Source organism: Dermacentor albipictus, chromosome 8 (assembly GCF_038994185.2).
Source record: "Dermacentor albipictus isolate Rhodes 1998 colony chromosome 8, USDA_Dalb.pri_finalv2, whole genome shotgun sequence".
Classification (NCBI taxonomy): Eukaryota; Metazoa; Arthropoda; class Arachnida; order Ixodida; family Ixodidae; genus Dermacentor; species Dermacentor albipictus.
This window is the reverse complement of record NC_091828.1, coordinates 950,686-966,955: the sequence shown is the minus strand read 5'-3', so window position 1 is coordinate 966,955 and position 16,270 is coordinate 950,686. Positions and strand designations below refer to the sequence as shown.

Sequence of the window (16,270 nt, the reverse complement as noted above, 5' to 3'; positions counted from 1 at the left end):
TTTGACACTTTGTCCCAGGATCACTGGGGAATCTGGATACACACTAAATTATCTATCATAAGGTACACAGCTGTAAACTATATCTTCTCGGCCTGTGTTGGGCATAGAAAGGATCTTCAGTGCGTACTGAACATTTCACCGTTCTTACAGTAAGCTTGCTTGTTTAGACATTGTTTGTTGTTTTCTAGTTTTTTTAAGTGCAAGTGGGTGCACTGAATTATTCTGGAGTTTTACGTGCCAAAATGACTATTTGATTATGAGGCCTGTCGTAGCGGGGAACTCTGGATTAATTCTGACCACCAGATCCTTAACGTGACACAGGCATTTTTGCATTTCGCCCCCATCGAAATGCAGCCGCCATGCCCAATATTTGATCCCGCAACTTTGTGCTTCAGAGCACCATGCCATAGCCGCTAAGCCACTGCGGAGGGTCCAAGTGGATGCCCGTCATATCTTGTCGGTGCTGTTAGGAATGGCCGTACGGGGTCACAACGTGCCAGCTTTCAGCCCACTGCACGTGTTCCAATCCAACCAGACAGGGCGCACTTCAGAGAACTGCGAATAACCGGCAGCCACGTGGCACGCGGTCAGCTCAGGAATGTGCTACCCGCCAGCGCCACCCGGGATGGAGCAGAGTTCAACGAAACCCCTCTGACGTCGGCTCCGGACCATTACTCCTGTGTGTGTGTGCAACACGAATATGTGAGCCCGCCTCCTCCAAAAGGGCGGGTCATCTCTGGTGACGTCTAACGGTGACGTCGAACGATGACTGGACGAACGTGTCCGTCCACTGATAAGCCCTTTCCAAGTGCTTATCAGCAGCGTTTGCCGGCTGCTAGTGTGTGCTCGTCGTCGGGAGCCGAGTGCTCGTTGTCATGCTAGAAATGTACTCGTAAGCTGTTTGCTGAATGTTAGTTAGTCTTGCGGGCTCCATATAGGAGTCACGCTAGACTGTCGACATGTCTTGTCTAAAATGTAAATACTGCAAATAATTCCTGCTCGGCTAGTCCTGTCGCCCCAAAGTCCTCCCTACAACTACGACCGCTCCAAACCCTACAGTGCTTAAGATTTTGCCCTTCTTGCCTACAAAAATTGATAAAAAGTTGATAGTTTGCGATCGCGTCTGTCTTGTCTCTGCCTTCGGCCCCTCACTAGTGCGCAAAAACCTACCATGATTGAAACACGCTGGGGCCTTTTCTTTTTTGCCACAAATGAGAGACTCCTTCGCTTTAGTATGCAGCCCTCTATTCACTCGACTACAAGTTATTTTCATGGCAAATATGGAACAGTCAAAAAATTTAAGTTATTAGTGAAATGCACAGCCTTGCCTCTCATGTAAGTACTGCCCTTTCTTGAAGCACGATGGCAAGGCGATGAGAACTACAGTCAAACCCACTTATAACAATACCGCTTTTAACAATATATCAGATATAGCAATGGACAGCCGCGGCACTGTCACCTTTGCAGTGTGTTCTATGGTAAAATAAACCGCTTATAACAATGCTATCATACCAGATTGTCGGTTATAACAATTAAATGTAGTCATTTGGAGCCAACCCTCACAAAAAAAAAAATGCGCAAACGAAGCGACCACGCCGGCCAAACTACTCCGCCAAAAGCGCGCGCGTGTATGCGGAGCCGCCCTCACAGGGGTGGCGAAAAGCTCACGTGACGGCGCATGCGAGGAGGATGGGGTGAGCAGGAGAAGTAGGAGAAAAGACGGACGCTTTCCTCTGGGCAGAGTAGGAGGGGGAAGGAAGGCATTTCTTTTGTTGCTTTTGTATCGGCGTGCGGGGAGCAGTCCATTCTGAGGGTGTGTCGCTCGTTGAAAACGCGTCCAACAGTGTCAAAGCACGTGCGTTGCCAGCGAGGTTTTTGTCATCTGCCATCACCGGCCTTGGTCCTGCTGGTTCTGCAAGCCCATCGGATCCCCTCCAGAGTTCAACGATGGAGGATTCTCCTTCAGGAAGCGCGGCCAGCGTGGCTCAACTGGAACAATTGCCGCAGAAGAGAAAGCGAGCGGCAATATCTTTGGAAACGAAGCGAAACATTTTGAGAGAGCACAGAGGTGGTGAAAAAGTGTGCAACTTAGTACACAAGTACAGCCTGTCACAGCCGACAATTTCAACCATTATCCGCAATGCGCTCAAGATGACTGAAAACGAATGCCATGGTAGTGCTGGCCATGCTATGGAGGACGGCCAGAAAAGGATTCGGCATGGTGCCTACAAAGACGTGGAGGAGGCACTGTATCAGTGGTTCCTTAGCGCACGTGCTATGAACTTGCCAATTAGTGGCCCGATTTTGGCAGAGGAGGCGAAGCACTTTGCATATCTCCTTCAAAATACCGATTTCCAGCCTGGTGGTGGCTGGATTCAGCGGTTCAAAAAGAGGCACGGAATCGTCTACAAGGGACTCGTGGGCAAGGCAGGGTCGCTCGATGTCGACGCTAGACTGAAGTGGTTAGATGAAACACTGCCGTACATCCGCGAAGCATATGCGGACCGGGACTTGTACAATGGTGACGAGACCGGGCTATTCTTCCAAATGCTTCCATCGAAGAAAGGCGATTCCTGTAAGGGCGGCAAGCAGAGCAAATTACGGGTGACCGTTTTCCTTTGCGCAAATATGGACGGCAGCGACAAATGTCCCGCGTTCGTAATTGGAAAATTTATGAATCCCCGCTGTTTCCGTGGTGCTGCGAGGATTCCAGTTCGTTACCGTCATAATAAGAAAGCGTGGATGACGCGTGAGCTTTTCTGCGAGTGGCTGAGCAAGTTCGATCAGCGGATGCAGCACAAAGGCAGGAAGGCGGCGTTGGTCCTTGATAACTGTACTGCACAACAGACTGCCCAGAAGCTGTCGCACGTGAAAATTTTTTTCCTGCCGCCGAACACGACGGACGGACGGATGTAAGCAGGCGTGATTGCATGCTACAAGGCATTATATCGCCGACGTGCGTTGAGCAGGCTTGCTCTTAACCTGGACATTGCTGTGCGTGAATGCCGACCCGCCCCAGACTAAGATTTCGCTTCTGATGGCTGTCCAATTCATTTTTGGTGCATGAGCAGAAGTCAGCTCCTCCACCATCATGATTTGCTTCCGAAAAGCGGACTTTGCCGGGGATATCAGTCATGCGGAGTATCGCGAAGCTACTGACGATGGAGCCATTACAGAACTTTGGTCTACGGTGCGTGGTGATGACGGCGACGCAGAGGGGCTTCAAGAATTCTTGCACGCCAACGATGCAGTCACGACAAACGAAGAATTTACTGACGAGGCGATCGTTGCAGCAGTCACCGGCGCGGAACACGATGACAGCAGCAACGATGAAGATGAACCGGAACCTGTACAAGTTGTGTCTCAACAGGAGGCCTCAAGAATGATCGATTCCCTGCGGGACTTCATTTTTGCACAAAACCTTTCGCTCGGACATGTTTAACATTTGGATGCCCTCCAGAAAGACATCGGCAAGATTGCCGCGAAGCAGTCGAAACTCGCCGATTACGGGTTTGTTTCAGCAAAGAAGTGAGAAGTGCAAGCTATTTTGCCATCATTAAATGCTCTTAGGTATTCATGTTTTCTTTGGTTTTTTTTTGGGGGGGGGGGGAGGGGGCGCTAAGGGATTTTCAAGCTGAGAGGCAGCCGCGGCAACCTTCTCATATTTTTTACAAAGCCCCTTTCGGGACCACCAAAACGATGCCTTGGCGGAGCTGGCATGTCACTTGCCGTCTGTTACCCCTCTTTGCAGTTGTTATGCTTTTTTTCGTGCAACCCGTTTATAACAATTATCGGTTATAACAATGAAATTTTCATGGCACTTGAATATTGTTATAAGTGGACTCGACTGTACTACAAACTTGCTATAACGAACCCTGTGCATACAACCCGAGCATGGCACGCTGTAAATATGCAGCGCCGTACCCATGCCCATCCTCCCATGCTTCACGTACCTTGAGGTTAGGTGGAAGGGCCAGCCACTGCAGGGCCACGACGTCAACCTGCGCATGTCGAGAAGACAGAGTCAGAGCCCCACCCGTGTGTCATGCGCTCATCCTGGAAGAAGTGCACCACTGAGCACCACAAAGCAGCGTCCTCAGAGGGCCACCTCGTGTGCAGACAAGAGAATTCACCACTACAGCAAGCTTCGCAACCATAAATTTAAGGTTCTTGCGGTTGTTATGAACTCTGTCTCAAATGAAATAATCATCAGAAAGGATGACCCGTCATGGTGTTGTTGATCACACTGCATTCGCATGCAATTAATTGATGCTCGTTTCAAGGAAGTTTAATAGCAGACCTGTGTTTATATGGAATGCACAAGCCTCCTTGGCTTCCTACAGCAAAGAAGAGTACGCAATTTTCATAAAATCAGACGCGATGATGACCGCATCATGCTGGACTGAACGAGTGGTCAACGTGTGCAGTTGCGTACTGAGTCGGTGATAAAGCAACGGCAAAACCAACTACTAGTGCTTTAAGTTATCAAGTTGTCGACTACATGTCAGATGACGTTGCGTGGGTACCATCTTACTTCAGTGACAACGGACGACGCATGGACGTTTGTTTCCACACCTCTCCATGGCGGCGGCGGGTTTGTGTGGCCTAGACCTTTTAGAATCGTCTAAATGTCATCATTAACGAACACAGCACCGCTTTTGCAACGAAAATGATGAGGAGCCGTGTCCGTCGTTTAGGCTTTGTCATTAAGGGGGAACATAGCGTCTTGAGCTCTCTTACTTGTTTTGAAGGCTTGTGAAAATATTAAATATTTTTGATGATTCTATCAAATACCGTAATTATTCTAATTTAGGCCGATAGTTTTTTTTTTTCAAATATTCATATTCCAAGCACTAGGGTCGGCTTAGATTCGAGGATATTAAAACATGCGCCAGTTTTTCATTGAAACTGCTATACATGGTGCATAGCTAATGCCATCTAGAAAAGTCAGTATCGCAGCCGCTACTAGCCGTGCCAGTAGCCAACCGTACACAAGCGAGGTCGCCATTTTGACCTGTGTCGTATAGACCGTATTGGTATGCGGCGTGGTGTTGTCGCGACGGCAACGGGCCGCTTCAAACGTGCATCGCAACCGCAGCTGGCGGGCTGGGTAGCTGCAGCGTGGGACGACATCCCAGGTACTTTGATTGCGCGAGCCTTAAAACAGTGCAGCACATCTAATGCGCTTGACGGCACCGAAGATAGTGCCCTGTTTGAAGGTGATAGTGACAAGGAACACAGCGACGAGTCTGGCAGAGACAACGACGTTGAATGAGCTCTGCACGTTCAGATTCAATAAATGCTGTTTGCATTTTGTGAATGCTGTCCTCGCTTTTCTTGTTCGGCCTACATTCGAGGTAATACATATTTTTGGGGGCTTCGGACTTTAGGGGGTCGGCTTAGAATCGGGGTCGGCCTAGATTTGAGTAAATACGGTAATATGCTATTTGATGTTCAGTTCAGCTTGAAATTCAGTCTCCAAAATTTTCAAAGTATTCGAAACAAACGAATATACACACTTTTCTGCTTATAAGTCACACCCCCAATTGCCTACTCTGGAAAGAAAACAAATATCCACGTGTATAAACTGTGGTAATAACTTGATACAACGTGCAAATATATGTGAAAACAGTCTCCACTTGCAGATGGACGAATCGTCCATGTCGTACATTTGGCCAGTAGCTTTGTTCCCCACTTGTTTAGTGACACTGATGGTGGAGATCTTTGACCTACGGCCGGTTTCGTGGCCGTGTGGCCCATGCTGCTGTGAAGCAACATCTCAAGTCAGAAGTTCATGTAACCTGTACCAGAATTTTGCAGCTAAACATTAAAAAGATGTTTCATCTGTGCACTTGGGGAATGGAACACATTAAGCTCGCGTGTCGGTGGAAAGCATCAAGCTGAACTTGCGCCACACAGCATAAACAGCCAACGTTGTGCAGTCAAGGTCGCACTTCACCGTATCGTGATGATGCACAACAGGTGAACCCAAAACGTTCTTGCAAACTCAACCACCACAATATTTTGGTACAGACTAACACAGCAGAGAGCAAGGGCCTGTAAAGGAATTTTCTGTACAGCTGGACTTCTAAGAAATGTTGAACTTGTATTTTTTGCATGAAAATATCTGAATAACACAACTATAAAAATAAATTCACTCCAGAGAGAAACCTATTTTCTTTTTTTTGCAAGCAGAAAAAAAAGCAGCTTATTATAGATTTCTCAACATGTGGCTCTTATGTCAAGATTTTATGCAAATCCGCTCACAATTTGTTCCATGCCCGCGAGTGCAGACGAGAGGAATCGAAAGACCATTACAAAGCTTACAAATACAGTTAAACCTCGATATATCGAACACGGATATATCGAATTATTGCGTATATAGAACACTTTCTATATCACGTGGAAAACCGCATGCATTTTTTATTTTTTATTTCGAACGGGGCCGGATGTAAAATGGATATATCGAACTCCGCCGCCCCAGACCAAGTGCGCTCTGTTGACAGGAGGCGAGCTTTCCCGCAACACTCTCGAAGATAGCGGCGGCGCGATGGGCGTTCCAGACTGCTGCGTGCGATAGCTCCCACATCGGTTGCGCCGAGGGCGCCATTTGAACGTAGCGGCATATGCACGCGGCGGCTTGGAGCCAGCCACGGCCGGTCTCGAGAGGAGCGCGCGCTTCGTGCGCTTCTCTAAAGCGCGCGCTCCCCGGCCATAAGCCAGCCCGGCCGCCTCAATCACGCGCGCCCGCGCCCCCGCCGTGCGCGCGTGATCGAGGCGGCCGTGGAGCCAGTTGGAGCGCTTTGTCGGTGCTGAGCCACACAGCATGTGCATTGAGGACTTCGTTGGCGGTGACGACAGCACCGGAACAGTGGCGGAGTCAACAGACGTGGAGATCGCGGCAGAAGTGACTGCTGACCGGCCAAACAAAGATGCTGCCGAAACTAATCCAGCAAGCGCTGATGTTGCCCCGCTTTCGACTGCAACTGAGGCTGTCGCTGCTTTGGCCGTTGTACGTCGCTACTGCGGCACAATAGAAGGCACTGGACCGTCTCTCGTGGACCGTTTGGACTATGTTGAGGACGCCGTGGTCAAGCATGCGGTTGCCAATATGAAGCAGGACGCGCTGCTTCAGTACTTTCAGCGAACGAAATAAATACTTTGTTTGAAGCTTCATGCGAGTATCTATTGCGCCAGGATTGGTTCATTGATTGATTTGTGCTAGTTTTTATGCGTTTTCTATGTGATGTTATATATCGAATTTTGGCTATATCGAACTATTTTGCGATCACCGCGGTGTTCGATATATCGAGGTTCGACTGTAGCGTATTTACTCGCGTAATGATCACACTCCTAAATTTTGTCGTCAAAATTAGATTTTTTTTTATTTCCTGTGTAATGATCGCACCCCAAACTTGGTGCACCGATGTCAAGTGCCAAGCCTAGCTTATATTGATCGCACTTACCATCTGTCAAATGCTACGGGAACAACAAACCAAGCAGTCTGCACACACCAAACATCCTTAAGTAGATGCCTCATTTCATTATGGTCCAGAGGAAAGCTATTCGTTTTGTTTGCCGTCGCTTCGACCGAGACTTTTCACCGTCAGCTGCTCTTACGGAATTAAACCTACAGTTTCTTTCTAGACGGCGGCACATAGAATCTCTGAAGATTTTCTATTCTTATAAGAACTCTCTTTGTCACCTATCAGATTCCTCCCTTTTAATGCCTGCTTACCCGACTTCAACTAGAGCTCATCATGCCTCTAATATCATGCACTAACACTTTCAAATACAGCTTTTTCCCCTGCATGATTGAACAGCAGAATTTGTTACCTGCCGAAGTTCGTTTGTTACCCGTTTCTCAACTTTTAAATGCTATTGCTGATGTATAGTTCCTTCACATTTATATTTCTATGTTCTTGTTTCTGCATATAATAATCAGTTTTCCTCGCATGTACACCCACTCCTGCCATAGCCCTAACGGGATGCAGCATGTATAAATAAATAAATAAATTACTTTCATCACTTTCCACACTTCCATTACTAAATGTAAGCTGCAACCAAACTTGCCTTTATTATGTGTAGGCTTTATAATGGTTGTGGTCAACAACAACAAAAAAGGCGCCTTTTGATTCTTCTTATCTGCACTCGTGGGCACGCAACAAATCGCGAGCGACAATAGGAGCCACATTTACACTGATACGTTAAAAGTGTACCCAATTCATACGCCGACTCTTGTAACACGGCTAAAATATTCACGCACCCTTAGCGGAAACATGCCGTATTAGGATAGTAGTGAAGACAGATGCCGCAGTTTTTGCAGCATGCCAGCCATGTGTTTTTACGTCACTGGCAGCTAAGCGCGCCCATCTGTTTCTGTTCCCTCAAAGTGGACATGGCTACGTTATTGCCGCAAACTTGCTGATATTAACAATATTATTCATTACTGATACGGAAGAAACTGTTTCAATGCAAGTAATGTGCTCACGAGAAGAAGAAAAAAAAATCGCGTTCGGCGCGTTCGGCTTGCTCCGACAGCCGCCATTTTTGTTTTGGTGTCCCGCAGCAAACGCGGGCTGGAATTTTTTTTTTGTTTTTTTTCGCGGGAAATTTTACCCGCGTAATGATCGCACCTTCGATTTTGTGTCAATTTTTTCTGACAAAGAAGTGTGATCATTTTGCGAGTAAATATGGTAATAAAGTCAAGGCAAGTTTGGATGTAGCTTTTGTTTTCTTGAAAGTGTGGAAAGTGATGAAAATAATGAAATGAGGCATCTGCTTAAGAATGTCTGGTGTGTGCAGACCACTTGGTATGTCTTGAAGAGTAATTCGCGTAGCATTTGACAGATGGTAAGCTCGATCAATATTAGCTAGCCTTGGCACATGACATATCGCTGCAGCAAATTCAGGGGTGCGATCATTGTGCGAGTGCGATCATTACGCAAGTAGATACAGTAAGTTGTCAGTGGCCGAAGTGACATTTCGTCAAATTAAGCTGAAGTCTCGACTTGGGGAACCCTGAAAGAACTGTCGAGAAATGCTTGAGGTGCGTGTCAAAAGTCGGCAAAAAGACAATGACATCATCGAGGTAGCACAAGCAGACTGACTACTCTAAGCCATGAAGGAGGGCATCCATCATTCGTTTGAAAGTGGCGGGAGCATTGCATAGCCCGAATAGCATCACCTTAAACTGATAGAGCCCATCAGGTGTAATAATGCCGTCTTTTCACAATCCATGTCGTCAACTGCAATTTGCCAATACTTAGAGCGAAGGTCCATGCAAGAAAAATACTTGGAACCACGGAGACAGTCAAGAGCGTCATCTATCTGAGGTAAGGAGTACACGTCTTTTTTAGTTACTTGGTCAAGATTCAGGTAGTCAATACAGAAGTGCCAGCTGATGTCCTTCTTTCTAACGAGCACAACAGGAGACGCCCATGTGCTCGAAGAAGATTCGACGATATCATGGGCAAGCCTTTTGTCAACTTCTTTTGGATAACTTGGCGCTCAGCGGAGGAGACACGATAGGGACATTGGTGTATGGGTTTGGCATCGCTGGTATAAATCCGATGCTTGACAACAGTTGTCTGGCCCAGTGGTCGGTCATTGAGATTAAAAATGTTCCGGCACGACTTGAGCAGGCACCGAAGCATGTGTACATTTGGGCAGAAGGTCAGTGGAGATCATCTTCATTACGTTACCTACCATCGTCGGGTTCAAATCAATAGCAGCAGGAGGCAGTGCAGCAGGCTCCATTAAGACAGAAAGAAACATGATAGTCGGAGGCCGGAGCAAGGGTTGCAAGAGATATACCCCGGGGTATCACTTGAGGGCATCGTCCAAAATTCACAATAGGGAGACGTGCGGCATTGCCCTTTATACTGATGACCAAGTGCGGGAACATGACATTCTGCGAACAGAGGATGGTAACGTTGGTCGACAGAATGTAATCGTCGTTGTCCACAGGTGGATCAGGAGAGACGTCAATGTTCGACACGGCTAGGTGTGGTAGACGAATGTTATCGGTGGAACACAGCAGACTCGGTGCACGATCAGAAGGCTCAACAGCATGAGGTAACGCAAGCTGCATAACCCCTGCAGAGCAGTCAGTGAGAGCCGAGTGTGCCGAGAGAAAGTCAAGACCTAAGATGATTGCATGTGGGTACTGATCCAAGACAAAAAAAAAAACTGAAGTGTGGCGTCCAGCAACAGTGACACGGGCGGTACACAACCTAGCAGCAGCCGGAGTCGCACCATCGGCTACGCTGACTACAGTGATCAGAGCAGGGGTAAGAAAATTCTTCAAACAAATACGGAAGTTTGAGTTCATGATCGATATGTGGGCGCCGGTGTCAATAAGTGTAATGACAGGTATACCACCAACGTTTAAGTTGATAAGGTTGTGATGTCCAGGTTGTGTGAACAGAGGAGTTTCAGGTCGAGTTGCCATGGCAGGCTCATCTCTCGGAGCTGCAACAGTCAGTTTTTCTATGAGCGGCGGGACTATGAGGGAGAAGGAGAGCGAAAACGCAGAGGCGAGTGGGGCAGGTGTCTGGATGGCGAAGGGGAGTGGTTTGATCACCCTGGCCATGATGGTGGAGCGCTGTCGTTGCCATTTCATGTACCGCCACTCGAAAATTACCACCTAGACATGGGATGTTTCTATAGCTCGGCCAAGGCCGCGTGTTCCAAGCACTGCGACAATGGCGGTAAATGTGTCCATTGCATCTAGAGCAGAAGCAGATGGGCCGGTGATCGGAAGTGCGCCATTCTGCGGAATTCTGATAACGAGGACGAATAGTGGGGCTTCTGTATAACTCAGGTACGCCGGGTGGGTGGTAGTCAGGCCCGTTGACTGAGCAAAGTGTCTGTAATCCTGCGTTTCCTTGTTCTTGATGCACAATGGTTTGGATAAGAGAAATGGTCGCATGCGACTTGTCGGGGTTATGCGCATGAAGGGGAAATGGGGAGGCAGCTTCAATCTCTCGGCGGATGATGCGTGCAATATTGTCGGATCCAGCCAGAACGGGTGGAGCTGGTGGGAAAAGGAGGTCCTCGCATGTAGACGTCGCAGCCGAGTTCGTAAGACGTGTGAAGTTTGGAGTAATGCAGCGACTTTTTGCTTCTTCAAAGCATTGGCATTTATTGATGACGTCTTGTACTGTGGATGAGTTCTTAAAAACCAGAAGTGTAAACGCGTCATCCACGATACCCTTGAGGATATGTGCAACCTTTTCCCCTTCCAGTATCGTGTCATCGGCTATGCGATAAAGCGTGCGCACGTCCTGGATGTACGTCACATAAAACTCGGTGCAAGTCTGAGCCCGGCAAGCATGTTCTTTCTGCACAGCACAACAGCGTCCGGTGGGTTTGCCAAACAGATTGATGAACTTCTGCTTACATACCTTCCAGCTCGTAAGTTCCTGTTCGTGGTTCCGAAACCACATTGTGTCGCGCCCACTAGGTATAATATGATGTTCTCTGGCATCAGGATCGGGTCCTGGTTGATGCTAGTGCTCACCCATTTGTAGAGTTGACGCCAATCTTCGACGTCAGTGTTGTCAGAGCCAGACAAGGTACCTGGGTCACACAGTTGTGTGAGGTGGACGGGTGGTTGGCGGCAGATGGTTGAGGCACGGTTGGTGACCTGCTCGAAGCATTCTTGTCCCCGCCTTGCGCTAGCATTGTAGATGCTGCCAAGGAGCGTCCGCTGCACAAATCCGTCTTGGAACTCGAAAAACCCGCACCTCCTCCAAAATGTTACGGGGAGAAAAGACACTTGACAATATATTTACAGGGTGTCGCACATAACTTGAGTCAAGAATTTAAAAATGAAAGACACATCGGAAGCGAATTGAACCGAATGCATATATATATTCTGTTCTGTTTTGCTGCGGGGGAGATAGTGCGCGTCACTTGGACCAAGTCAAAGTGCGACTTCGGGACAGTTCGTTGGCCAATTCACCAGTCCAGCAACCCACCGACATACGGCTGGAAAGCCCCACAGGCCGTCCAGAAACAGAGGACCCACTTGCAGGAGGTTTGCCTGCATCTCCACGCCCACCTCCCTTAGATGCCACTCTCCTTCCGAGAGTGTTCCGACTTCGGCGCGCACGCAGTGCACAGTGGCTATCGAGAAGTGTCTGATGGCTATCACTTTCCCCTCCCCGTGTTCCCTTTTCCTTACCCAGTGATCTGCGGACATAAAAACAATGCCTCAAAACAATAAAGCTGCTTTTTCATTGTTGGCATTGGCGAGTGTTGATGTCTGGTCCCTTCAAACACCAAATTTTAACATTCTGCCGCAAGAAATAAAGTTAGCCTCAAGCCCATCATTCCTCCTTAAAGACGTAACAGCGAGACTTTTTCTACAAGGGCAAAAACCAAGGATACAGAGAAGGACAAGTGCCGTCCTTGTTTGCACTCTTCGTTGTTTGTCATCGTTCCAAGGAATCTTGCTTTTATACCCGATTCACGCAGGTCACTGACCAATGTCGAAAAGCAAAGCTTGATGTTTCGAGAACAGCACAGAAATGTTAGATTCTGATTTTTTGATGTTGGTCAGTGACGTCCCGTACTAATGACGCCGACTGCACATGGCCACGGCCCCAAAGCTTAAGGAAACAGAAAACACGTTCCCGAGATCAGTGAACTGGGCATTCATCTACCTGAAGGTGAGCTGGGTGCATGAGCAGGCAGAGCCAGGAGCTCAGGTAGGGGCAGGCAGCGGTCAGTAGAGGACCCAGGGGGGCACCGCGCACCACCTTCTCCCACACCTGCAAAGAGGTCAGAGGTCGGAGAACCATGGGGAATACTGCAGAGCTAGTACAAACAACTCCCGCTAGAAACTGGAAAACAGGGGCCAGGTACTCGGCAAGTGTCCACCTAGTGGACACGTCCATTTCGTCTGCTGCTGAACTGCCAATTGGCTGGGGATGCAGCCCAGCCAATTAGAACTTCAGCCACAGACAAAACTTGCACGTCCACTAGGTATACTCTTACAGAATACCAGGCTAATACCACAGTGCTTAAAGAGGCCATAATCCACGGAACAATATTGACAGTTTGTGTAAACCTATTTAACAGACTTAGACAAATGACAAAAGGTTGCGTACAAAAAGAAATTTACACGCACGCAATGCGCAACCAACTCACCGAACTACTTGTGTTAGCAATGTTGTCATCAACCCATTTTACGTCCAGTGCAGAACAAAGGCCTCTTGTACCAAAGTCCCATTACTTTGACCTTGTGTCCGAAAATTCTGTCCTACGCTGCCTAACCCACGAACCTCCTGACACCACCTAAACTTCTGTCACCACCGACTGCATCTTTTATGTCCCTCAAAAGGTCGTACAGGCAAAGGCAATAAATTTGCCAGATGGCTGTGAGGCCTGGCAGTGGGTCGCTTCAAAAACCGCTGATATGCTGTTTCTTTGTTTATCGTATTGAGAACGTTAGCGGCAAATCGACCCTCTCTAAAAAAAGAAAGAGTGTTTGAAACCGAACACATGTCCACAAAATACGAAGCCCAAGCCGTCTCTGGTTCCTATGGCAAGAAACAGGAGGCGGTTATCCCAAGGTTCAGACGAGCCGACAAGATTGAGCCAGAGATAAGCCACTGCATCGCGCAATCTTCTACCTCATTGGCAATAATGCAGCAGCGAAGCTAACCACTGCCCTCTGACCCCGCGTGTAGGTTTACTTTGGAGACCGCAGACGATGTGCCCATGCCTGTTCCGGTGCCTCTTGCATGTGAGCGGGTTCGTGTTGGTGCATTTCAGATTCTGTTACGAGCCTATATGTGCGCCTAATGTCTACATCAGCGGAATAATTTTGCATTTTTAATTATATTGTAATTATTATTTCCCGGTTTTTGGAGCTTGAAATTTATATTTTCCCGTTTTTTTCTTTTAAGTTTTCCTTTTCTCAGGTACAGCTTTTTTGCTCTCAAATTTTGGGATCAGCTCTGTGAACCTTCTACTCATTCAACTCTCATGAATTTCTTCTTCCCTGAATGCAGGCGAGTCATCCAGTGCACAAAAACTGTGACATAGTGTCTTAGGACACTGAAATATTTTGAAATCTTGTAGAAATCACCAACAAGAATTCACATTTGTAAAGCTGCAACACTAGAATTTCATAATTTGGCTAAAGTACAGACACAAACATCCAAGTGCTAACTTGCAGTACTTGAACATCCAGGAACATACCTGATTAATTTTAGATATGTTGTTGCCAGACATTTTTTGCAAATCCCATCCCAAATTTTTAACACAAGAAGAAACGTAACTACATTTTATTGACCTCAGAATAAATCTAATTGGATATTTATGAGCAGCACTCAAGATCGGATGTGTCCTTAAAGTTTCATGCATCTAAAGCAAGTATCAAAAATGGTTTTCCTGATGCCATGTCCCTTCATATTTAATGCTGATTGTTTTTTGTAGTTTTCTCAAAACAAATTTTGGGCTCCGTGTAATATTCAGGCCTCGGTATCCCAACAACAAGAACAGATACAAGTAAAACTTCTTTTTTTACAGAATGGAGCCTAATGTATGCTCTATGAAGTATAGTAAGCAAAATTTTGTTTCTCACTTCGGAAATTAATTATTTTGCTACATATTCTGCCACATGGTTGCTATATCTTGTGGGCTTGTATTTAATGGGCTGTAAGATATCTATTAAGGATCAGATAAAGAATGTGGTTGCTATCTTCTATTCCTTACACTTTATCCTATCTAAACTTGCCTTGCAAATATTTTTTTATTGTGCCATTTATTTTCTACTGTGGCCGTAAATAATGGAAGTGAAATGTTAATTATGATAGCAAATAATTGACCTACAAAAAAACTAATTACATATTTTAATAAGCACAAACATCTCAATAAAACTGGCAAGTTTCCTTAATATTCATGAACAACATGATGAACATTTTCATTTCAATAGAAGTGTTCCCCCTTGAGCATAATTCCAATATAAAAAAATTTCGCTGCCACCGTAAAGGAATCGCAAGGCAATAAACGGGAACTGCCCTCAGCGCAGATGGTCATATGGTTGAATTGCGCATGGTTTCTTGCGAATGCTTAGAATGCTGCTGAAGCGTAGCAACACTGCAACAAAACCCCCTCCTCGTCATGTTCAAGGGTCCAATTTCAACAAGGTTCCCCTCACACTGTATGCTGTAGGTGCGAGGGTAGGTGCCCGAGGGTGAGCCAGAAAAGATCACAGCTTGATGCGTGCAGTCTCACTGCACGAGCTAGGAAGGCGGTAGGGGAGCGAAGTGGGGTTGCGAGCACCTGGTAACATCATCAAGTACCCTCTGGGTGTGTGGAGGTGCCTACCGTCCTAGCACAGTCGTAACTACACATGGCTGTCAGCCCGGCTGAACACATACGCAACCTGCAGGCCTCGTTTGGAGGCAAACGACGGCAGGTGCGAAACCAAGATGTTTATGGCTTCATGTACGCTGTCTTCATGCACGTTAGTGCTGGAGGTTGCGTAATCTCTAGTTTCAGGGATGCATTGAAGCCAAGAAGTCGCTCCTCAACAGGTGGAAGGGATAGAGGTTTAAATCGCAAGCTCTGTAAAAAGAATGCAGAACTGAACAGAACTGCAGAAGAGCATTGTTATGAGCTAGCCAAACACCTGTGGGATGAAGTTTGCAGCTCCGTGGATGGTCAAATGAGAGTAGGGGGTAAATGAAATCTGCTCAAACACCTCTTAGATGACATGAGCTCCAAGACTACTCAAAGGCCAGCGATTGAGAAGGTTCTCCAGGAAGCGAAGCAATCAGAAACCCAAGATGCTATTGCTCATCGGCCGGCAAAGAGATATCTTCCGATTGAGAACGCCAGTCCAATCGGCTACCCTGCGTACAAGGGCGAGCCAAATCCAAAGCTCGACGAGCCATTCAGCACAAGCGAAGTTAAGGCGGTACTGCACAGTCTAAATGAAGTCTGCCCCTGGTCCAGACGGAATCTCTAAGAGAGCTCTAAAAAACCTGGACGATGACTCCATTAAGCACCTCACTGAAGAGATTAATCAGGTCTGGGAGCGGGGATTGGTGCCGGAAACCTGGAAGTCTGCATTGGTTTTCCTCATTCTGAAGCAGGGAAAGACCCCCAGGCCTTGCAAATCTTCGGCCCATCTCTCTCACATCCTGCGTGGGTAAAGTGGCAGAGAAAGTCATTCACAACCGTATTTCGGAACACGTTGAGAAGAACAATTTATTCCCATGCAACATGATTGGCTTTCGTCCGGCTTTGT

General features: G+C 47.2%; 1 protein-coding gene across 7 annotated transcripts in view; it reads right to left on the bottom strand.

Moving 5' to 3' along the window:
* The window catches only part of Hel89B (histone acetyltransferase 1), a 506,945-nt gene that overhangs the window by 217,120 nt on the left and 273,555 nt on the right, over window positions 1-16,270 (bottom strand). For all 7 annotated transcript variants that reach the window (XM_070523038.1, XM_070523033.1, XM_070523034.1 and 4 more), the window contains 2 exons: window positions 12,672-12,779; window positions 3,954-4,001 (listed from right to left, as the gene is read on the bottom strand). In XM_070523038.1, the coding sequence (XP_070379139.1) occupies window positions 3,954-4,001; window positions 12,672-12,779 (156 nt within the window). The remainder of the gene's footprint in view (window positions 1-3,953; window positions 4,002-12,671; window positions 12,780-16,270) is intronic.